The sequence below is a fragment of the Anomaloglossus baeobatrachus genome, chromosome 7, assembly GCF_048569485.1.
Source record: "Anomaloglossus baeobatrachus isolate aAnoBae1 chromosome 7, aAnoBae1.hap1, whole genome shotgun sequence".
In the NCBI taxonomy this organism is placed as follows: Eukaryota; Metazoa; Chordata; class Amphibia; order Anura; family Aromobatidae; genus Anomaloglossus; species Anomaloglossus baeobatrachus.
Window position 1 is genome coordinate 161,061,788 of NC_134359.1, and position 25,500 is coordinate 161,087,287.

Genomic DNA, 25,500 nt, shown 5'->3' on the forward strand with positions numbered 1-25,500 from the left:
TCCTGGTAACGGCGATGCAAGCGCTGGATTGGTCGCTAGGGCAGCTACGTAGGCGACATGCGCAGTAGGATTGTTACTAGTGTGAAATATTTCTTCCTGGTAACGGCGATGCAAGCGCTGGATTGGTCGCCAAGGAAGCTACGTAGGTGACATGCACAGTAGCATTGTTTAGGTTGCTTGTGAGCTCTAGTGATTGTGTGTTAAAGGGACATGCGCACTGATATTTGGAGGACTGTAGCCTGTGTAGATGTCCACTATAGTGGACCTCATGTATTATCGTCTGGCCTATTTAAACCAGCAATTCAATAGCGCCGACCACTACCATTTATGATACTGGAATCTTCCTTGTTACCTTTGTTCCCCTGGGCCTCCTGATGATCCGACAACGGGCAGGGAAATGCGTCGAACCATGCGTATTGCATCAGCTTGAGGGAAGTACCTTTATTTTGATTATCTGTATTAACATGCTGTGAGCTTATTGAGGTAACCGCTGTTAGATTAGGTGTACCTAATTCACTGTTTCTTAAGGCATTGTTCTTATATATGGTTTGCAGTGGTTTACTGTATATAAATCCTGTTAGATGTGATATTATTGGGTACCCTTATTATGATTATCCATAGTTATAAAGCCGTGAGCTCATGTTGACAACGGCAGTTAAGGAATGGGTGCCTAATTCACTATCCTTTAAGGCATTGTCCTTGAATTTGGTTTTCAGTGGATTATTATAATTCCTGTTAGATGAGACATTGTTAGGTACACCATCAGTTATTGATTGGTAGGGTGAGTGAGGGATAGCCGATGAGGAACCGGAGCGCCCAGCTATGTTAGGGTGTCACACCCTCCGTTGATGGGCAGGGATCAGATACAGTGACATATTAGGGTCGCTGGAGTGTAGGTGTGTGTATTTGATTATTAATTATCATACCATGATGATCTCTATCTATATACATTATAGATTCGGCTATCCCTGATCTATATGACCTCCCCATTATTTAATCTTTATCAATTTATTTGGTTTTTGAGTTTGTTTGTTAATTCACCTGGGCGATTTTAACACTATTAATAAAAACGATTTTTAGAGGGATTTGTATTTCTCACTTGTAAGTCTACATAAACTTTTCCATCAGCAATTTTTGATAGTTAAGCGGGCTCTACACGAGACGATAGATTGTGCGATGTGTCGTTGGGGTCACGGTTTTCGTGACGCACATCCGGCATACCGCACGACGTCGTCTCGTGTGACACCTCCTAGCGACGCAGTATCGCTCACAAATCGTGAGTCGTGTACTCGTCGCTAGGTTTCATAAAATTGTTTAATTAAAATGGCGGCGGTTGTTCATCATTTCCGTGGCATCACACGTTGCTCCGTGTGACAACACGGGAACGATGAACAGCAGCTTTACTTGCGTCCCGCGGCACCCGACGGCTTGATGGAAGGAAAGAGGTGGGCGGGATTTTTACATCCCGCTCATCTCCTCCCCTCCGCTTCTATTGGCCGGCTGCCGTGTGACGTCGCTGTGACGCCGAACGTCCCTCCCACTCCAGGAAGTGCACGTTCGTCGCCCACAGCGAGGTCGTCCGGAAGGTAAGTGCGTGTGACGGGGGTTCAACGAGTTTGTGCGCCACGGGCAACTAATTGCCCGTAACGCAAAAACGACGGGGGCTGGTACGATCGATTGTGCTATCACACAATCTATCGTCTCGTGTAAAGAAGGCTTTAGTCAATCTCTATATGTATGAATCACTCAACACTTTTAGCAAATCCTAGTGATACACCAACAATGCCTGTAGTGAGCCAACCCATCTAAACACAAAGCAGTGTAAAACAGTCTAAAGAGAGGAACGTTCTAATGGCTTTATAATTGTCTTTTGCATTCAGTAATGTGTGGACTAAGCCTCTATATATACTGTGGAACTAAAACAAATAACACAATGCAATAGCTATTAATTGAACACAAAAAGGCACGTCATTTTTGTTCAGCGATATTTGACTATTCTGATGCTAAAACTGAACACTCCTAAATGAACTCTAATTTTCAAACCAACAACACCCCGAAAAACAAATCAATGTGGAAGTATCAATCAGGGTGGATTTGATTTAAATCTAACTGATTTAAATCACGATTTAAATCACAATTTAAATCACTAGTCAGTAAGGCTTGATTTAAATCAGTGATTTAAATCAAAGTTTCTACCTAAACTAGTTCTTGCTACTTTAACATGCAAGTAGATGAAGATTTTTAGAATCACTTTTTATATTACTTTTTTCTCCCCAGTTTAATGGGTTAATCATTCATATTTGGACACCACTGTCATGTTGTACTTCGGAAGGAGAAAAATAATCCTGACCTTAAGAACAATTTAAATAGATTTATTCAACTGAAACAATAACAACATTACAGCAGAAGTTATTTGCTTAAACAAACATCCATGCTTGTTAACTAATTTGGCTAAACAAAATATATACCGTATTTTTCGGACCATAAGATGCACTTTTTTTCCCCCAAATGTTGGGGGAAAGTGGGGGGGTGCGTCTTATGGTCTGAATGTGGCTGCGGGGAATGTGGGTGCTGCGGTGGAGCGGGTCATCGGGGGCACGAGCAGGCTGTAGCAGCCTGCCGTGACCACGTGGACCCGCTCATTTAATATGCACGCCCATCCCCCGCCCATCATCCCTCAGCGCTGAAGCCGGCGCTGACAGGTGGGCGGGATGATGGGCGGGGGATAAACAGCCGGCTCGCATGATCACCCCTGGCAACTACGGCCTGGAGTGATCATGTGCGGCTGTATTCACTGCTCCCCGCGCGTCATCATCAGCGCGGGGAGCAGTGAATCAGTGAGTGTACAGTACTCACTGTTCCCTGCAGCATCGCTCGTCCTTCCGTCTGTGTCAGCGGCAGCGCCGCTGATTGGAGCCGTCCCCATTACCCTGCTGGATCGCGATCATCTCCTGTGTTTGTGCCGGCAGCTGAGTGGAGACTAGCGGCCGCACAGCGATGACGTCATCGCTGTGCGCACGTGTCCACACGCAGCGGCCGGGACACTGGCACAGACACAGGAGATGATCGCGATCCAGCAGGGTAATGGGGACGGCTCCAATCAGCGGCGCTGCCGCTGACACAGACGGAAGGACGAGCGATGTTGCAGGGAGTGAGGTAAAGTGAGGTGAGTATGAACGTTTATTTTTTTTATGTGCCACAGGATGCGGCCATACACCAGGATGGGGGCATATTATGAGCCGGATGGGGGCATATTATGAGCCGGATGGGGGCATATTATGAGCCGGATGGGGGCATATTATGAGCCGGATGGGGGCATATTATGAGCCGGATGGGGGCATATTATGAGCCGGATGGGGGCATATTATGAGCAGGATGGGGGCATATGATGAGCCGGATGGGGGCATATGATGAGCCGGATGGGGGCATATGATGAGCCGGATGGGGGCATATGATGAGCCGGATGGGGGCATATTATGAGCCGGATGGGGGCATATTATGAGCCGGATGGGGGCATATGATGAGCCAGATGGGGGCATATGATGAGCCAGATGGGGGCATATTATGAGCAGGATGGGGGCATATTATGAGTCGGATGGGGGCATATTATGAGCCGGATGGGGGCATATTATGAGCAGGATGGGGGCATATTATGAGCCGGATGGGGGCATATTATGAGCCGGATGGGGGCATATTATGAGCAGGATGGGGGCATATTATGAGCCGGATGGGGGCATATTATGAGCCGGATGGGGGCATATTATGAGCAGGATGGGGGCATATGATGAGCCGGATGGGGGCATATGATGAGCCAGATGGGGGCATATTATGAGCCAGATGGGGGCATATTATGAGCCGGATGGGGGCATATTATGAGCCGGATGGGGGCATATTATGAGCCGGATGGGGGCATATTATGAGCCGGATGGGGGCATATGATGAGCCAGATGGGGGCATATGATGAGCCAGATGGGGGCATATGATGAGCCAGATGGGGGCATATTATGAGCCGGATGGGGGCATATTATGAGCCGGATGGGGCATATTATGAGCCGGATGGGGGCATATTATGAGCAGGATGGGGGCATATTATGAGCCGGATGGGGCCATATGCCATGATGGGTTATATAGCAGGATGCGGCCACATGCCAGTATATAGCAGGATGCGGCCATATGGCAGGATTACGGTGTATAGCGGATGAGGGACATATACTGTATATACCAGGCAGGGAGGATCATTACCAGGATGCGGCACCTTAGTAGAGAATTTGGGGACATTACCCCCATAACAGTGTCAGCAGCAGATCCTCGCCCCATGACAGTGTGTCATGACCACATTTTTTGCTTAAAATTTTATTTTCCTATTTTCCTCCTCTAAAACCAGGGTGCGTCTTATAGTCCGGTGCGTCTTATAGTCCGAAAAATACGGTATATATTTTAAGAAACTTAGACTGTCAGCCCAGCCGACACATGAAAAACTTAAATACTACTGTCCCTGCTGTCCTCTGTAGCTCACTTGTCGTCATCTTCATCATCATCTTCTTCTTTGTTCCTATTCATAATCTGAAAAACAAGCTTTCCTGCTTTATTGGGTCCCAACCGATTTCTCAATTTAGAATGAATGAGTCCAAAGGAAGAGAATATTCTTTCAACGCCTGCAGAAGAAGCTACTGCTGTTAAAAGTGAAATCATTACTTGAACAGTCTCTAAATCCAAGCGCTTAAGTGACTTCCACCAGTTTACTGGTGTGACCTTCCTTAAAATATCTTCAGCAAACATATATTTCTTGAATGGTTCCCCCTTAGCTCTGAAGTTTATTATAGTTGGCATTAAAGATGGATGATTGCTGGATACCCATGTCATAGCTAACTCCTCTTCCTCAGCACTTAGGTTTTGACCCTGATATTGGATATTGACAATATTTGCCAAAAAATGAGCTGGAGTCAGTGCTTGTCCCATTCGTTTGTTTACTGCTTGTAATTTAATTCTGTCCATGTGTAGTTCTGTTTTTAAGTGTTCACTCAGTTCCTTCCAAATTTCAACAGCATCCGCAATAAAACAGCTATTTTTCTGTATTTTGTTTAAAGCTTGAGAGATGGGTTTCAGGAAGCTCAGCATATGTTCAACATTTCTCTTAAGCCCAATGTTGAGGATTTTGGCCGTGACAGTGCCATTTATTATATCTCGATTTTCTTCACAAAGTGTCATCAGAATAGGCCAGTTTTTGATATACTGCTCAAAACAGTCCACCACAGAGTTCCATCTAACATCTTGTGGGAGCGTTAGCTTGGTTCCACCCATCCTTTTCAGAGCTGCTGCAGCAAAATGATTATTACGGAAGTATTTAGCAATTTCAACAACATTAGCCTTTATTTCTGGAACACTTAAGTCTTTTACTAAGAGGTGCAGCAAATGAGCACTGCAAACATATGTTATTAGCAGCTTTGTATTCCCTCCCTGCTCTTCTAAATCTCTTCTCCTCTTGGATACGTTTGCAGCATTGTCAGTGACCAAACTGCGTACTAGACATTTGAATTTTTGTTCACATGTCGTTATAGCTTTTACTGCCACTTCTTGTAAGTATTCTGCTGTGTGTGCATTTCCTGACGTATCAGTTGTTTGAGCAAGGAAGACTTTACCTTCTTCTGTTGTTATACAAGCACATACAATAGGATCATTGTGGACATTACTCCACCCATCAATACTTAGGTTAACAATTTTACCCTCCAGAGCTGTTGCACATTGCTCCATTTCTCTGTCATACACTTGATCCAGCAGTTTCCCTGCAATATCAGCTCTGCTGGGTGGACTGTATCCTGGTCTCAGTGACTGAACCATATTAATGAAATGTGGGTTCTCAGTCAGACGGAAAGAAGAGTTCGTTGCATAAATAAACTGGGCAATTTTTTCATCAATCAACTCTTTTTCTAATCTGCTAGATCTTATCACAAACCTATCTATGGTGGTTCCAGGAGGTAAAGGTTTTTTCTTCCTTTTGGGTGATGGTGATATGTGGCTGTGGGTGTCTGATGATAATGCTGCTGCTAATGAAGCACTATCCTAGATGGATAACTCTGAAACTGTAGAACAGGATGATGGTGATCTTGGAGGTGGATAGTTTCCAGAATCCATGAATTCCCCTAAACAAAAAAAAGTCAATGCTGTTATTTTATTGTTTATTGTACAATTTCTGCTTATTGTACACAACACATCACTGGCCCTGCCCCAAAAGGAATATTTGTTTTTCTTCATAACTGTACCAAATGACAGTAACATGCAGTAATAATAAGAAATATAATTTTTCTCACACATGACAGTTCAGTCTTTAGAAATAGGATTCAATGAAAATGCTTACCAACCTGAAGATCCTGCCTGTTCAGAAGTGTGTCTTTGGTCATCTTCATCACCGCACTTCTCATGATGTTGCCTCATTCGCGCCACCAGGCCTTGCATCTCTTAGTTGCATCGTTTGCATTTTACACGCATGCCTGCCTTACCGATAGGCGAAGGAGCTTCATTAAAATATTCCCAAACTGGGTCTCTTTTACGGCCTGTTGCCATTATAAGGAAAGAATGTAATAAACCTCAGATCGTACACACAAACAGATCCAGACTTGTCTGTCTGTGGCTATGTTGCAGTATTGTGCTCAAAGTTTCACTTTCATTTTCTTGTCTGCTTGCCCTTCCTCCTCCTCCTCACACTTAAGCTGGGTTTACACACTGCAACATCTCAAACGACATCGCTGTAACGTCACCGGTTTTGTGGCGCAATAGCGATGTTGTTTGCGATGTTGCAGTGTGTGAAACCTATCAGCGACCCGGTCCCTGCTGTGAAGTTGTAATCGTTACAAATCGTTCAGGACCATTCCTAGGTCCTTTGTTTCCCGCTGTGCAGCATGCATCGCTGGAAAGTTTCAGTGTGTGAAAGACTTTGCAGAGACTTTGTTAGCAACTTCCCTTTCAAAAGGCTGCTTATCAACGTCCCCAACAACCAGCTAGGTCGCTCTGCAGGTCCGGATCGCTGTTGAGTTGTTGGCCAGGTTTGCCTGTTTGACAGCTCACCAGCGACTTAGCAGAGACTTAGGGAGGTCGCTGTTACGTCACAAAACCGGTGACGTTACAGCGATGTCCTTTGCGATGTTGCAGTGTGTAAACCCAGCTTTAGATTCACATTCTTCTTGTGTTGTGCAGATCTATTCCACTCCAAACAATCAGAAACATATTGTCTAACTTCTTGGACTTGGCACTGAAGGGGTTGATTCTGTATTCATAGGTTTGTAGAACAATAGGATTAAGGTCTTTTTCTCAACTCTGTTCATGTTGTAATATTTTTGCTGTGAAGAAGAGGCTGGGACCTCTGCGGAGTCAAATTCAGTTTTGAGAACTGCGTAAGTAAAGCGAGCGTCTGTGATAATATAGGAGGGAAACTGCCCACTAATCCTACAGAAACCTCTGGAAGAGCATGGCATTGTGAATGTTACACATATACAGCCTTTATTCTACTGAGTTAAACAACTCAGCTTTATCTCATGATGGAAGAACCTTTGGATAAAAATATAAAATGGTAAAATATTTTCCTCAAAAAGCAGTTTATTGAAAAAAATCCGATTTAAATAAAAAAAATCCGATTTAAATAAAAAAATCGGATTTTTTTTATTTTTTTTTTTAAAAAAACATTGATTTTTATCCACCCTGGTATCAATGCATCTCAATAAATTAGAATACAGTGGAACCTTGGATTAAGAGTAACTTGGTTTGAGAGCGTTTTGCAAGACAAGCAAAGCTTTTTAAAAATTTGTAACTTGGTTTAAGAGCAATGCTTTGCATTAAGAGCAAATATTCACCGAGCACACTTTCGGGTCCCTCCTTTCACCGGGATCTGACCAGCTCTGAAGGTAACTTTCTGTATATATGTACTATATACAGCATACCATTGTACATTACAGTATATAGAAAATATAGCATGTCTATCAATTTGCATTTGTGGATACATTATTGTACTGTCTTTCTGCTAACCAGTACAGCACATTGCTTGTACTGTAATCTAATTGCCTCTGCAGTATTCCTTCCCCACATTTGGCTTAGTTCTGCCCTTATTTTAGGGAGAATAGATTTGGGGTGGTTTTTTTGTGTACTGTACTAGAATACAGATTGTCATATTTATACATCATTATTTCTCTCTATAGTGTACATCCTGCACACCAACAATTCTATTGTAAGCTAACGTGCTGTTTAACTTGTTTTATGTTTTTTACTGTACAGTATTTTGTATTAGTGTACAGTAATAATTTTATATGAATACAGTACATTATTTTGTAATACTGTAATAAGTTTGTACAAATACAGTAAAATTTTTGGGTTGCGGGACGAATTGTCTGCATTTCAATTATTTCCTATGGGAAAAAATTAAATACAAAAAGGGAAGAACATACATTATAGTCATTACAAACCGTGATCTATTTCAAGTGTTTATTTCTGTTTGTTGTTGATAATGGCTTACAGCCAATGAGAGCCCAAAAATCATTATCTCAACAAATTAGAATAATTCCCACAAAACAGCCGCAAAGGCTTCCTAAAGGCTGCTTTAAACCTTACAATTTCTCAAGCGATCGCGTTTGCGATCGCACCCGCTCCCATCGTTTGTGTAACCCCGCGTCACATGCACTTACCTTCCAAACGACCTCGCTGTGGGCGGCGAACATCCACTTCCTGAACGGGGAGGGACGTTCGGCGTCACAGCGATGTCACACAGCGGCCGGCCAATAGAAGCAGAGGGGCAGAGATGAGCGGGACATAAACATCCCGCACACCTCCTTCCTTCAGTATTGCCGGCGGGACGCAGGTTAGCTGTGTTCATCGTTCCCGGGGTGTCACACGGAGTGATGTGTGCTGCCCCGGGTACGATGAACAACAGGATGTGCGATTCGTGTCAGCGATGAACAAGGTGAGTATTTCTGCTTGTTCATAGCTGTCACACGCTATGATATCACTAACGATGCTGGATGTGCGTCACTTACGACGTGACCCCGCCGACATCTCGTTAGATATATCGTAGCGTGTAAAGCCCGCTTAAGTGTTTAAAATGGTTCCTTAGTCTGGTTCAGTAGGCTACACAATCATGGGGAAGACTACTGACTTGACAGATGTCCAGAAGGCAGTCAATGACACAATCCACAAGGAGAGTAAGCCACAAAAGGTCATTGCTAAAGAAATTGGCTGTTCACAGAGAGCTGTATCCAAGCATATTAATGAAATGTTGAGTGGAAGGAAAAAGTGTAGTAGAACAGGGTGTACAAGCAACCGGGATAACCGCAGCCTTGATAGGATTGTTAAGAAAAGGCCATTCAAAAATTTGGGGGATTTTCACAAGGAGTGGACTGCTGCTGGTGTCAGTGCATCAAGTGTCACCACATACAGATGTATCCAGGACATCGACTACAACTATCGCATTCCTTGTGTCAATCCCCTCATGAATTATAGACACCGGCAGAAGCGTCTTACCTGGGCCAAGGAGAAAAAGAACTGGAAGGTTGCTCAGTGGTCCAAGGTGTTGTTTTCAGATGAAAGTAAATTTTGCGTTTCAGTTGGAAATCAATGTCCCAGAGTCTGGAGGAAGAGTGGAGAGGAACACAATCTAAGCTTCTTGAGATCTAGTGTGAAGCTTCCACAATCAGTGATGGTTTGGGGAGCCATGTCATCTGCTAGTGTAGGTCCACTGTGTTTTATCAAGACAAAAGTTAGCGCAGCCGTCCACCAGGAAAAATACCAACAAGCTTTTTGGAGATGGAAATTTCATATTTCAGGAGAACTTTGCACCAGTCCACATTGCCAAAAGTACCGATGTGGTTTAATAACTAAAGTATCACTGTGCATGATTGGCCAAGAAACTCGCTTGTGAAGAGGAAGATGAGGGACACCAGAGCCAACAATGCAGACGAGCTAGGCTGCTATCAAAGCAACTTGGACTTCCATAACACCTCAGCAGTGCCACAGGCTGATTGCCTCCATGCAACGCCACATAGATGCAGTAATTCATGCAAAAGGAGCCCCAACCAAGTATTGAGGGCATTTACTGTACACACTTTTCAGTAGGCCAACATTTCTGAGTTTTAAATCATTTTTTCAGTTATAATATTCTAATTTTGTGAGATAACTTTTGTTTTCATTGTCCGTAAGCCATAATCATCAACATTAACAGAAATAAACACTTGAAATAGATTACTCAGTTTGTAATGACTCTATATAATAGATGTGTCTCCCTTTTTGTATTGAATTACCGAAATTAACTTTTTGATGATATTCTAATTTATTGAGATGCATTTGTAAGAAGATGCAATACACAAGACTGTTTTAACAAGCATTATTAATAAAACACATTCCTTTGCAAACTGTTATTTTGTGCCTGGTAGGATGTGTTTAATTAGGAAACTGGAGAGATGACTTCCCTAACGTCTACAACAATCGACCATGTGGGAGCTCTTATGGTAATGGCTCAACTTATGGATTTAAAAAATGGCTATCATGGGAATAAAATGGCCCAGTTCTCTAATATTTTGTGTACTATACACTGCCTTTTACTTTGATTTCTTTAACCTTGCACGAACAGAGAATATGTAGAACGCATCAGATTGGTAAAATGCCGAAACACAAAGAGAATACTTACATCAGTAAGACGGCTTCCCCTGAAATAAAGGAAAAAATATAAGTATAAAATTGGACAATTCTGAAAAATGTAACACTTATTTCTTACAGTTTACATTATATTATAAAATATAAAAACACAAGATTACATAAATCTCTCTAGTTGAAACCAGGTGCAGACAGAAGTCTCCAGACCTTATAAAATGGGCACTGTGGTTTAACTGGCTTAACTTTTCTAGTGGACAAACAACTACACAGTAATACCTCTCCAGGCTACATCCACTCAGTTTAAAGTGGATAGAAAAAAAAAATCTGTTGTGCATTGTGGAGACTACAGCAAAATCTGCACGTACTGAGACTTCACTGATCGACCAGACCACAATGGTATATACACAATACAGTATATATAGTATGTACACATGTAGGGTCTCAGTGATTGGTGCGAACACAGGATCCATAACCCTAGAAGATGCATTGTTGTGGCTACAGTAAATCAATAGTTTTCCCACTGTTTAGTTACTTCAAAGTGACTGGAATCGTGTATCACCAGCTGTCACATTCATTGCAGATAAGCTACACTAATGCTAAAATATGAATAAGCAAACTGCACTAAGGCTATGTGCGCACTAGGCCATTTTACCCGCGGATTTACCCGCGGTTTTGCTGCAGAAATTTCTTGAGAAATGTTTGTAATCTTCCTGCAGACATTTCCCAGCAAAACCTATGGGAAAAAAAATAGCTGTGCGCACGCTGCGTTTTTTTCTAAAGAAAATTCTTTGTGAAGATTTTCTTGAGAAAATTTCTTGAGAAAATGTGCATGTCACTTCTTTTCCGCAGGTAGCTGCGGAATACTCCCGGTATTTCACTCCATTCACTGTAATGTAACCGCGAAATACCGGGGCTATACCGCAGGTAGCAAATGATGTGCGGTATACCCCCGGTATAGCCGTGATTTACCTGCAGTAATGTTCAACGCTGCCTGCGGTTTTGCAGGAAGTGATGTCATTATGACAGAAGAGGAAGCGGAGCAGAGTAAACACACACGTCACACTCCCTGGACGCCGCACAGAAGCACTTCCGTGTGACGTCCGGCGGGTGCCCGTGCAGTCTGTGTCCCGCTCCGGCCCCGCGGCTGCACGCACAGCAGTGTCAGTGTCTGCCCGCAGTATCAGCAGCTTGTCACGCTGCAGCGCAGGCAGACACTGACACACAGCAGTGCGTGCAGCCGTGGGGATGCTGAGCGCTGCTGTCAGGAGGAGAGATGAGATCATTACCTGCTGTGACGATCTCCTGCCTCTTGACATCACCGCGGTCACTGCCTTCTATGCCCGTCTCGCGAGCGGCCCGAGACTGTCACTAGCGGTGACGTCACGGGCTCGCGATACTGCTGAGAACGCGGCGGACATAGAAGGCAGTGACAGCGCTGATGGCAGGACTGCAGGAGATCATCACAGCAGGTAATGATCTCATCTATCCTCCTGACAGCAGCACTTGTCATGCCCTGCAGTGACCTGGGCTGACCCATTGATGTTAGCTCAGGTCACTGCATTGCTCGGGGAACATTCTGTTCTTCATGGACTGGGACAGGGACTATGGTATGGATCGCCGTGGGACCCCCATCCTTATTGGATTACGCCGGACCAGGATTTGATTGTTCTGTCAATAGATTGGTGAAAGAGGTAATGTGGGGAGTGTTTTTTTTTCAAATAAAACATTTTTTGTTGTCTATTTTATATTTCTTACTGACTGGGTTATTGATGTCGGGTATCTGATAGACGCCGTGACATTACTAACCCCAGGGCTTGATGCCAGGTGACATTGCACATCTGGCATCAACCCCATATATTACCCCGTTTGCCACCGCACCAGGGCAACGGATAGGTTGGGGCGAAGCGCCAGGATTGGCAAGTCTAATAGATGCGCCACTTCTGGGGCGGCTGCAGCCTGCTATTTTTAGGCTGGGGAGTGTCCGATAACAGTGGACCTCCCTAGTCTGAGAATATCAGACCCCAGCTGTCCGCTTTACCTTGGCTGGTGATCCAATTTGGGGGGGACCCCACGTTTTTTGTTTTAAATTATTTATTTAATGTAAAATAACAGCGTGGGGTGCCCTCTGTTTTGGATTACCAGCCAAGGTGAAGCTGCTAGCTTTGGTTTGCAGGCTGCAGCCATCTGCTTTACCCTAGCTGGCTACAAAAATAGGGGGAACCCTACGTCATTTTTTTTTTTAATTATTTATTTATTTTTTGGCTAAATACAAGGCTAGGCACCCTTTAGTGCCACATGAAAGTCACTAAAGGGTGCCAGCTTAGAATATGCAGGGGGGTGGGACATTATATAGGTCTTTCTCATCTATCTATTGCTCTATCTATTCATCTTTCCCTCTATCCATTATCTGTCTATCGATTATCTATCTATTATCTATATTATTTATTTCTGTTCAGCATTAAAAAAACGCAGGGACCAACCTGCGGAAGAACCACGGCAAAACCGTGGCAAAACCGCGGCAAAATCGCATGTGTTTTTCCCGCGGATTTCGTGCGGTTTTTTTACCGCAGGTGCGGTAATCTTCAACTCCCAGAAGGTTCTCAAGAAATTTTCTTGAGAAAAATCACTTTTCTAGTGCGCACATAGCCTTAGTGGGGAACTAAGAGACTCATGTTGTTTGAACCATGGTCAGCATGAATAAGTTAAAGGCTTCGTTATTGCAATTGTAGGTTTTAGGTGGGGCTGACAGACAGCCATATGAAGAAATGTTTTGCTGGCATCACTCACGGCATCTATCACCGCCCCTGACGATTATTCATTTGAGGGCGGTATTGTAACACATTGTGAATTGCAAGTCACATTTGTAGATGCCCAACATGCCAAACAGCAGAAACCCCATACAAGTTACTGTATTTTGGACACTAGATCCATCATGGAATTCATCTAGGAGTGTATTCAGCATTTTTAACCCATAGGTGAATTACAAAACCTTTTAACTTTTAGATGTGAATCAAAAAAATGTTATTTTTCCACTAAAATAGTATTTTACCACAAATTTATAATTTCCACGACGGTTAATACGAGAAAATGACATCATAATTTGATCTGCAATTTGTCCCGAACACAATTATACCCCATATGTGGTCAAAAACTTATATTTTTTAGAGAACAGTAAAAAAAACCTCAAAAGTGACCCCACTGTGTAGAGTTCAGAAGGGAGCATTTGGATTTGGAGCGTAGATTTCACTGTATTTAATTTGACGGGTGGGAGCCAAATCGCTTTTCCAGAGCCTTTGCACTACCAGTAATGTGAAGACCTACTATATTACCAATAATAGATGACAGACCTGTTTTGTGCGGGTTAAGATCAGAGCTGTGTAGTCAGAGTCGAGGAATCTGTGCCCATTTTGGTGGAGTCAGAATAAAATGGACCGACTTCGAAAATATATAATAAATTGGATACAGCAGTTCAATGCAGTATATGCTGAATATTTTTTCATAAGAATTTGGGAAAGTTATGAAAATGTCCTATAAATGTCTGTCCTATTCCTGATCAAAGGATCTAGGCTTTCAGTTGAAATGAATCTATGCTGCACTACATGATAAGTAGTGAAGCTCCTTCTCTACAGATAAGGGTAAAACACACTGGGAAGAAAATAACTCATCTCAGAACTGCTAGAACAGGTTCTTGCAATTGTACGAGGGTCTACTGATAAGTCTTTAGGGTACTTTACACACTGCGATATAGGTACAGATATCGCTAGCGAGCATACCCGCCCCCGTCGGTTGTGTGACACGGGCAAATCGCTGCCCGTGGCGCACAACATCGCTAACACCCGTCACACGGACTTACCTTCCCTGTGACGTCTCTCTGGTCGGCGAACAGTCTCCTTTCTATGGGGGCGGTTCGTGCGGTATCACAGCGACGTAACACGGCAGGCGTCCAAAAGAAGCGGAGGGGCGGAGATGAGCGAGACGTAACATCCCGCCCACCTCCTTCCTTCCGCATTGCCGGTGGACGCAGGTAAGGAGATGTTCATCGTTCCTACGATGTCACACATAGCGATGTGTGCTGCTGCAGGAACGACGAACAACATCGTACCTGCAGCAGCGATATTAATGAAATGAACGACGTGTCAACGAGGAACAATTTTTCACGTTTTTGCGCTCGTTGATTGTTGCTCATTGGTGTCACACGCTGCAATGTCGCTAACGGCGCCGGATGTGCGTCACTAATGACGTGACCCGACGATATATCGTTAGCGATGCCGCAGCGTGTAAAGCACCCTTTAGGCTTTACCCAGAAAGAAATGAGATCGGATGATGAAACTTTACATTTATTCCACATATTCTCCACTGATGTCAACACACTTCTTACATCGGTATTTCAAGTTCTGTAAGCCTAGCAAAAAGGATTTAGGCTATGCCTCAAATCAGGCATCAGTAGCAGCCATGGCATCAGAAATGGTGTGAAATTTGGTACCATTGAGGTGTTTCTTCAAGTTTGGAAACAGATGATAGTCGGAGGGAACTAGATCTGGTGAATAAGGTGGGTGGTCAACCAGCTGGAAGCCCAGCTCTGCCATGGTCACTTGTGCAGTGTGAGCGGAGGCGTTGCCTTGCAGGAACAAGATTCCATTGGACAGCTTGCCGCGCCTTTTGGCCTTCACAGCTGCCTTCAATTGGTCCAAAAATTCGATGTAATATCTTGCATTGATGGTGGAACCCTTTTGAAGGTAGTCCACTAGAAGCACACCCTCCTTATCCCAGAACACAGACGCCATCATGTTAATGGCTGATTTTTTGCACCCTGAACTTCTTTGGACGAGGAGAACCACTGTGCCTTCCCTCTTTTGACTGCTCCTTGTTTTCAGGGTCATACAAATAAATCCAGGTCTCACCCATAGTGACCAGTCGATCCAGGAAGTTATTATCAGTCGAAAAACTCTGACAAATGTACCAGGAAAGTTTCACTGGCATGCTTCTTTGATCTGTTGGCAAACATATGGGGACCCACTTTTCAGATAGCTTCCTCATGCCCAAATGTTCATGAATAATGACACAAACACGTTCACGGGAAAACCCCATGATGTCTGCTATTTCTTTAGCTGAAATTCGTCGATTCTCCAGTATAAGGTTGTGCACCGCATCGATGATCTCCGGAACAACCACTCTCGGTCGTTGTGATACAAATGAGACAAATATGAGTGTGTGATTGGATTAGAATAGGTATCCAGTCTTCAGAATAGGTGATTATGGAGGTCATGATGTCCATATGCTACCATCTTAGAGCGTTATGTCTGAACATGAGGAGTTAACTTGGTGAAAACAACATACCAGTGAACTTTGAGATGTTAGACAATAGCAAACAAACCTTACAAACAAACTTTGGGTTATGTTAGTAAGAGACAACCTTGAAGCACTGTGTGGTGGTTAATCATAAAACTTAAGTAGATGTTAGACAATAGCAAACAAACCTCACACACAAACTTTGGGTTGTTATATTAGTAAACCTTGAAGCATTGTGCAGTGGGTAATCATAAAACTTAACCCCTTCACGACCATGGACGGATCTTTCCGTCATGGATCGTGTCCCGGTAAGCCCCGCCCCCTGCCGCGAGCAGGTGGCGTGGATCGGCACACATATCAGCTGTTTTCAACAGCTGACATGTGTGCCTACATGTTCCGAGTGGAATCGCATTCCACCCGGAACATTAACCCCTTAGATCTCGCTGCCAAAGTCTGGCAGCGAGATCTATATGCGCGCGGCCATGTTTTCTACTTACCGCCGCCCCCATCGGAAGTCACGTGAGTGATCACGTGACGTTCGGTGGTTGCCATCGTAGCACAGGGTCATGCTGCTATGAAGTTTCACTTTCCTTTTTCCTCGGCACGGAGCAGAGGAAAAAAGAAAGTGACTATTTCTGCTGTTTACAGCGGTATAGCTGTGATCAGCAGATAGCGATCAGCGATCGGATTGCTGATCGCTATAGCCCCCTAGGGGGACTAGTAAAATAAAATAAAAAAAAGTAATAAAAAAGTTTTAAAAAATTTAAAAAAAAACCAAAAAATCTAAAAGTTCAAATCACCCCCCTTTCCCCCCATTGAAAATTAAAGGGTTAAAAAAAAAATAAATATTCACATATTTGTTATCGCCGCGTTCAGAAATGCCCGGTCTATCAAAATATAAAATCAATTAATCTGATTGGTAAACGGCGTAGTGGCAAAAAAATTCCAAACGCCAAAATTACGTTTTTTGGTCGCCGCAAGTTTTACGCAAAATGCAATAACAGGCGATCAAAACGTAGCATCTGCGCAAAAATGCTACCATTAGAAACATCAGCTCGAGACGCAAAAAATAAGCCGTCACTGAGCCATAGATCCCAAAAAATGAGAACTCTACGGGTTTTGGAAAATGGCGCAAAACGTACGCCACTTTTATTGGACAAGCTTGTGAATTTTTTTTAACCCTTTAGATACAAGTAAACCTATACATGTTTGGTGTCTACAAACTCGCACCGACCTCAGGCATCATACCCACACATCAGTTTTACCATATAGTGAACACCGTGAATAAAAGATCCCAAAAACTATTGTGCCATCACACTTTTTTTGCAATTTTCCCACACTTGGAATTTTTTTGCTGCTTTCCAGTACACCATATGGTAAAACTTATGGTTTCATTTAAAAGTACAACTTGTCCCGCAAAAAACAAGCCCTCATATGGCAAGATTGACGGAAAAATAAAAAAGTTACGGCTCTCGGAAGAAGGGGAGCAAAAAACAAAAAACGCAAAAACAGAAAGTGCCCCGGGGCTGAAGGGGTTAAGTAAAACTTTAACTTTGTAAGAAACTGATGAGCGAGCTAAAACATATTGCACAGCTGTGATGGAGGAGGATACGAGAGCTGTGTATAAAAAAGGGGACCCTGTTCAGCGAGTAGGGAACGCTCCAGAGTTAGTAGACACACTTCTTCTGTGATGGTGATACCAGAGTATTTCCTTCTCGCTGACCGTGGTCCCTCCGGTGGGGAAGTGATTACAATATTTCGGTAATGTATTGATGTTTATTTCTCTATATACTATGATTTACATTAATTGAATCAATAGAACAGGGTAATATTGTCTCTGTCATTCCATAATTGAACATTATCCTGATGCTATCTTAATAAATTGTTACATTATTGTTTTACCATAAAACTGTATTCAATATGCCTAATTTGTATATTAGGAAGCGAAATAAACTGTGGGGGGAAAGGCGCAAATAGAGTCTTATCCGGTATAACAGATGGAAAGTAAATGTGCAATAGAAGCACTCACCTGATGGGGTTGTGTCAGTCACAACCCCTTTAGCAGCATGAAACAAATGTGGAAGGCAGCAGTCCCGCAGAGACCAGAGTAATTTCGGATGATGGGAGAAAAGCAGGTTAAATACCGCGCCAAACCACAGGAATCAGGATGAAAAAGTAAATCTCTTTTCTTTATTTTCACAGGTCTACGCGTTTCAAGGACATATCCGTCCTCTTCCTCAGGACAAATGCAGAGAATACTATATCTAATACTATATATATAGTATTCTCTGCATTTGTCCTGAGGAAGAGGACGGATATGTCCTTGAAACGCGTAGACCTGTGAAAATAAAGAAAAGAGATTTACTTTTTCATCCTGATTCCTGTGGTTTGGCGCGGTATTTAACCTGCTTTTCTCCCATCATCCGAAATTAATTTGTATATTAGTGAGCGCTACGTAAGTAAGGACGTGTCCGCCCTATTACTTTGACGTGGTAAGACATAAATTGGCGTAGTCGGCAGGATAGTGAATATCTGGAAGGGTGCATTTGAGTGGTATATTAGAAGAAGGTGAACGTTATGTAATGTAATCCATGGAATAGATTGATTTTGTAGGTTGTTTCTTTTTGGCAACAATCCATATCTTTAAAATTCCAAAGGTATAAAAGTTTTTAAGAAAATTGTTTAAAGGAAATAATCCTCCTGTCCTAATTTATTTTCAAGCAAGAGAATAATTTGTTGGCATTGGGCCAAAATTTTTGGCTTTTTGGCACAAAGCCAGGAAATTTTTTTAAGAAAGGGAAGAAGGATGAGGATTGTGTGGAGATCCCTGGCTCGACCAAGGCTCCGTATAATTGTTATAGCACAGGAGATGCGTTGTTGTGGATTGGCAGAACCCTGGGAGAATAAGCTCAAGGGTTCAGAACCCCATGATGTTGTTTCTGCACTCATGGGGGTCCCTGCAAAGGCAGGTGATGTAGTTTAATTGGGGAGACGCAATGAGCCTCTCGATGTTGTTAAATTACTCGAGGGTTTCCCTGCAAAGTCAGGTGATGCAGTTTCATTGGGAAGACGCAATTGGGCATTAGCCTCAGAACCCCATGATGTCGTTACTGTACTCATGGGGGTCCCTGCAAAGTCAGGTGATGCAGTTTAATTGGGGAGACATAATTATGCGTTAGCCTTAGAACCCCATGATGTTGTTTCTGTACTCATGGGGGTCCCCGTAAAGGTGGGTGATGTGTCTTTAGGATGATGTATGTGGATTTTGCTCAGTGCCTACCGAGTTATGCTTGAGAGGAATACCAATATACGAAGAAAGTGCTCACAAATGGAACAAAAAGTAGTTGAGATCGGAGGACAAAAAGTGGTGTTAGAATGTAATACTCGCTTACTCCGTGACAAGTTGGAACATTATCAGAATGTTGCAGAAAAAGCTGCAGTAAAGGTAGCTCAAAACAAGCATAAAAAATGCAGAGTTAACAAAGAAAAGGTGCATAAAAGTATTGCATCAGCCTCTATAGCCTGGGATCTGGATCATTGGGATGGGGATGTGTGGAATACCACCTCCTCTGAAGAGGACTGGGAAGATTTCCCAGATCCTACTATTGATCCACCCGGGAGGATTACTATAAAATCCATTAAAAAGAGATCTGAAAGAATAAAATATGAAACAACACGAGTCCAAGCACGGGATGGTGGGGGAAATCCTCAATATGATGAGGATGGACAGCCCATCTAGGTACAGAATGTAAAACCTCATATCTGCAGTCGAGTGACTGTGGAAGATTTTTCCTAAAATGAGATATATATCTTGAAACGCTTGGGAACAGAGCAAGTGGGGAAGAGTGTGGCAGAATCTGCCCCTACTCACGAGCTAGAATCTGCATCAGATAGTGATGCATAGGTAGCCAGCCAAGCCCCTATTTAGATAAAAAGGGATGAACGTCTCTATGTAAATTTGCAAATTCATTGGAAAGGGGGGAATATTCAAAGAGTCCCCGCTTTAATTGATTCAGGGGCGGAGGCTACTTTGATTTATGGAAATCCACAGAAGTATAAAAGGTCCCAAAATTAAAATTGCTGGGCTAGGAGGAAAAGTAACAATGGGTGTACAAACCCAGGTTGCTTTAAAAATAGGGAACTTACTCATCAGAAAATACAGTGTGTTTGTTGTCCCTATCCATGAATATATCTTGGTCCATAGATATATTGAAGGGAATGACCCTGTATCTGAAGGAAGGAAAATTTTCCTTTGGGGTCCAAAAACAGGATCTTGTACATTGTAATACAATAATGGTGGGCAAAGTTAAAATGCCACCAATTCATGTTCCCCCAGCTACTAAAATGGTAGCTATGAAACAGTACAGTATCCAAGGGGGTCATAAAGAAATTGGGGAAACCATCAAAGAATTGGTGGGGGGAGGAGTAATGCGTCCTACAACCACTGCATGGAATAACCCAATTTGGCCAGTAAAAAAAAGTTATGTATCATGGAGAATGACAGTGGATTACCGGGAGTTGAATAAGCATACTCCTCCCCTTGACCGCTGCTGCTCCTGATACTATCACTATTCTTGAAAATATTCAAAGTCATGATGGTACCTGGTGTGCTTATCTAATGTCTTTTTCGCAATACCAATAGAGGAGAAGGCGCAAGATCAGTTTGCCTTCACATGGCTATGGAGGCAGTACACTTTCACTAGGTTGCCTCAGGGTTGGATTCATAGTCCAACTATCTGTCATCGGATGGTGGCCGAACACTTGGATGAGTTCCCATTGTCTGCAGAAATGCAGTTTTCTCATTATATCAATGATATAATGATACAGGGAAAAGATGAGTAGTCAGTAAAAGATCAGCTGACCAAATTACTCTCACTGAGATCCAAAGGGTGGGAGATTAATGATGCTAAGGTCCAAGGACCGGCTCAGTTGGTCAAGTTCCTAGGAATCCAATGGAACAAGGGACATAGGGAAATTTTACCCAAGGCAAGACAGAAAATAATTAATTTCCCTATTCCAAAGTCAAAACAAGAGACCCAATCATACATTGGTCTTTTTGGCTTCTGGAGACAGCATATCCCATATTTTTAGGCAACTGATGGCTCCATTGTACAAAGTGACTCGGAAAAAGTATGAATTTCAATGGAGTGAGCAACAACAAAATGCTTTTAAAATGGCCAAAGAGGCCATTCAACAACTGTAGACTTGTGGCCAATTAAGAAAGGGGACATTGAATTATATGTTTCCGTGCAACACCTGTATGCAAATTGATCATTGTAGAAAAAGCAAGGGGCAAAGAGAGTTCCCCTTGGCTTTTGGAACCGTAAATTGCCAAATGCAGGAGAAAAATTTACCTCATTCGAGCAACAGGTACTAGCGTGTTACTGGGCGCTAGTGGATACTGAACAATAACAATAGGACATGTAGTCCTATTAAGACCTCAGATACTCATAATGCAATGGGTATTATCAAATCCTAAAACCAACAGGGTAGGACATACCAAGGAACAAAGTATCATTAAATGGAAATGGTACATTTCAGAAAGGGCAAAGAAAGGAGAAGGTGGAGTTGCCACCTTACATGGAAAAATTGCTGAAATATCAGAGGATCCAGCAGTGAATCCTCTCCAAGCAGCTCAAATGGAAGAATCTCCAGTCGAATGGGGACAGAGCTATTCTGACTTGTCAGAAGATCAACAGAGGCATGCCTGGTTCACGGATGGATCTGCCAGGTACGTCAATGGAAAAGGACAGTGGAAAAGTGTAGCATACGATCCAAAGTTGGAAAAACACATTACCATGGAGGGAGAGGGAAAGAGCAGTCAGTATGCTGAATTGTATGCGGTCTTCCTTGCTGTAAGTTTTGAGCAAGGACATGAAGGTCATTTGTACACGGACTCCTGGTCAGTGGCAAATGGATTAGCCACCTGGATGATGGGGTGGAAAAGACATAATTGGTTGATTCATGGTAAAAAGGTGTGGGGCAAAGAGGTATGGCAAATTCTTGAGGAACTAATTCAGAATACCAAAATAACTGTGTTTCCTGTAGATGCATGTACCTATTGACTCACTTGAACGTCTGTTTAATTCCAAAGCAGATAAAGCAGCTGCAATACTCAAAACAACCACTGAAGGAGAAAAAGCAGTAGTACCAGAGAGATCTACCCCTTTGTCTGCCGGGTTGGATCTTCATTCTACTAAGGTTGTGTTAATAACACCCGGTAAGGTGCGGGTTATTCACACAGGTTTGGGGTGTCATATTCCAAAAGGACATTATGGGCAAATAGCTACAAGATCTAGTTTTGCTTTAAAAGGAGCAGTGGTGGTGGGTGGAGTAATTGATGCAGATTATCAAGGTGACATTAAAGTAATAATGATGAATATGGGTGAAGAACCTTTGATTATTGAAAAGGATCAGCGAATGGCACAGATGCTGCTGATACCTGTATCTTTAGCCCAGGCTGAGGAAGGAAGCGCTCCTACTGAATTAACCCTTAGAGGAGACAAGGGTTTTGGGTCCTCAAATATCACTAATGTAGGTGTCAAAATCTGGATCCAAAATGTTCAAGGACCGCCTTCTGAGGTTGAGGTCATTGCAGTAGGGAAAGATCATACCCTATTAGTAATAAGACCTGGGGTTGAGAAGTGGGAGTATGTTCCCCAAGAAAAATGCTATTTGCGGGAATAATGCTTGTGTCTCTTAATTACAGAAGTGAAAACCAGTTTATGGAATCCTTGGTGCAGAATTATTGGGCAATCTAGAAAGTGAAGTGTGAGATGTGGTGGCTGTGGGTCCTGGTTACTCCCTTTTGTGGATGGATGGAAGAATTTCTACCAGGAGGAGCCAAGGGCCAATCGATTCTTAATGCATCAACCATTGATTTCTGAGACATTTAACAGGAGTCAACATACGGATTGCTGGATATGTACCTACTCTCCAGATGGGTAAATCTTCCTTGGTGGCAAGGAAATATGAGCGGAACTAATACAAACTTACAATACTTGGCATTCAAAGGAGGATCATGGGTGCCAAGAAATAAAAACAGGATTGACTAAATTGGTAACTGTAACCACGAACAACATGCAAATAAGTTTCAAATCAACTTTAAATACAGCGGATGCTTTTAAACCTATATTACTGGAAAGGTTTATTCACAATAATTCATGGACATTTACTAAAATGTTTGTGAACAGGACTAATGAATCTTGTAGTAATATACAAGGGAATTTGATGTGTAATGAGTCATCTGAATACACACCAGGACAAGAAACTTGTGCTAATCCAGATGTGGGTTATTGTAGTCCTGTTGGACAAAGTCCTGGTTGGTTTGATTTAGTTCATCGATTAATATTGCAACATTAATAGAAAAGATAAAAACTGTATGAACAATGAATGATTATGTTGTTTGAACAAGTGGGTCTTGTGTTCAATAATGGTATGATGCTTGGAGACAAAAGAGACCCTAAACGTTTTGATGGTTTCATGTAACAATGGTCATGCATAACATCAATAATCAAGGACCGATTGTGATACAAATGAGACAAAAATGAGTGTGTGATTGGATAAGAATAGGTATCCAGTCTTCAGAATAGGTTATTATGGAGGTCATGATGTCCATATGCTACCATCTTAGAGCGTTATGCCTGAACATGAAGAGTTAACTTGGTGAAAACAACATACCAGTGAACTTTGAGATGTTAGACAATAGCAAACAAACTTTACAAACAAACTTTGGGTTGTTATATTAGTAAACCTTGAAGCATTGTTCAGTGGGTAATCATAAAACTTAAGTAAAACTTTAACTTTGTAAGAAACTGATGAGCTAGCTAAAACATATTGCACAGCTGTGATGGAGGAGGATGCGAGAGCTGTGTATAAAAAAGGGGACCCTGTTCAGCGAGTAGGGAACGTTCCAGAGTTAGTAGACACACTTCTTCTGTGATGGTGATACCAGAGTATTTCCTTCTCTTTGACCGTGGTCCCTCCGGTGGGGAAGTGATGCTACAATATTTCGGTAATGTATTGATGTTTATTTCTCTATATACTATGATTTACATTAATTGAATCAATAGAACAGGGTAATATTGTCTCTGTCATTCCATAATTGAACATTATCCTGATGCTATCTTAATAAATTGTTACATTATTGTTTTACCATAAAACTGTATTCAGTATGCCTAATTTGTATATTAGTGAGCGGTACGTAAGTAAGGACGTATCCGCCCTGTTACTTTGACGTGGTAAGACAGTCGTCCAGGACGTTCTTCATCATTGGTGCTGAAGTGGCCGGTTTTAAATTTGGCAACCCAGTTCTTAACTGTGGAATATGAAGGGCAATGATCCCCCAATGTCTGCGACATATTATAAATTTCCTTTGTGGACTTTCCTTGCAAAAACAAGAATTTAATCACTCTTCTGCTCTTGCTTTGAATATCGCATTAGACTCTGCCATTTTGTTTACCCGCGTGCGTAGAACATGGTTGTCATAAGCAACAAACACAACATTTTTTAAACATATTAGACACATAAGGCTTTTATGTGATGTAACATTAGTTACCATAGAAATAAAAAAAATCACAAAGCAAAAGACTTATCAGCAGCCCTTGTAGCTGACAATGCTTCAGATATGACAAGTACCATTAAACTGATGAATGAGAAAAATGAATGTGAACAGCAGCTAGAAGAAAACTTCAGCTTCAGTATGTTTGAGATGGAGCCACCAGTAAAAGGATTTATCTCCCTCTCTCCTCCGTAGCTAGCTATTGCCATTCTCGTACTGCACTCGCGGTACACCCGTGTACCACGAGTGCAGTGCGATCTTTCTCTCACCCCATAGACTTGAATGGGTGCGAGAGACAGAGTCTCGCATTACAATCGCAGCATGCTTCGATGGTTTTCTTGGTCCGATTGGGGCTGAGAAAATAATTGCTCATGGGTGCTGAGTCAGCACTGCTGACACATAGGTTAATATTGCACAGCACAGCACTGAGTGAGCACTGCTGACACATAGGTTAATATTGGTCCTAGTGGAATGCGATGTTTTATCGCACTCCATTCGGTTCGATTTTCATGTCATGTGTCTTAGGCCTTATAGTGAGTGGTTCCTTTCGAGGTTTTGTACAAATCACATTTTTGGGAGACCTAGATAAAGTGCTCAGTGGAGAGATCAGGATGAATGTGACTCAAGGCTAGAGGTAGAATAAACAAACAGCAGTACAAGAACAAGTTTTAGTTTTGCGCCATTTTTCGTGGGGTATAAAAGTGATAAGACAGCCTTACTCTTCAGGTCAGTGAATTTACAGCAATATCATGTTTATGGGGGTTTGTTTTAAATTTTTTTTCTTTTTTTTATAAAAAAAAGCAAAGAAAACTTTTTGTTGAGAGAAAGTTGTAGCCTTTTTTATTTTTTGGCGAAGAGCGAGGGTTTATTTTTTATGGGTCAAATTAAAAGATGATTGTACTCCACAAGCTTGTTTATGAAGACTTGAGTGGACAATGCCAATTTTAATGAATTGGCCCCCATGTACAGAAGCGTAATAAGCAAGACAAAAATATACAACTATGCAGCATCTTCAAGGCCAA

The 25,500-nt window shown here is 42.4% G+C and overlaps 1 protein-coding gene across 4 annotated transcripts in view; it reads right to left on the bottom strand.

Moving 5' to 3' along the window:
- CFAP410 (cilia and flagella associated protein 410) overlaps positions 1-25,500 on the bottom strand; it is a 207,920-nt gene that overhangs the window by 170,712 nt on the left and 11,708 nt on the right. The window contains exons 2-4 of one of the 4 annotated variants that reach the window (XM_075317780.1): positions 10,664-10,682; positions 6,360-6,551; positions 3,927-6,140 (exon numbers count right to left, since the gene is read on the bottom strand). In XM_075317780.1, the coding sequence (XP_075173895.1) occupies positions 4,513-5,838 (1,326 nt within the window). In that variant the 5' untranslated portion in view covers positions 5,839-6,140; positions 6,360-6,551; positions 10,664-10,682 and the 3' untranslated portion in view covers positions 3,927-4,512. Of the gene's footprint in view, positions 1-3,926; positions 6,141-6,359; positions 6,552-9,501; positions 9,607-10,663; positions 10,683-25,500 lie in introns of those variants that run through there. The other 3 variants (XM_075317783.1, XM_075317784.1, XM_075317781.1) reach the window with 3 other exon arrangements.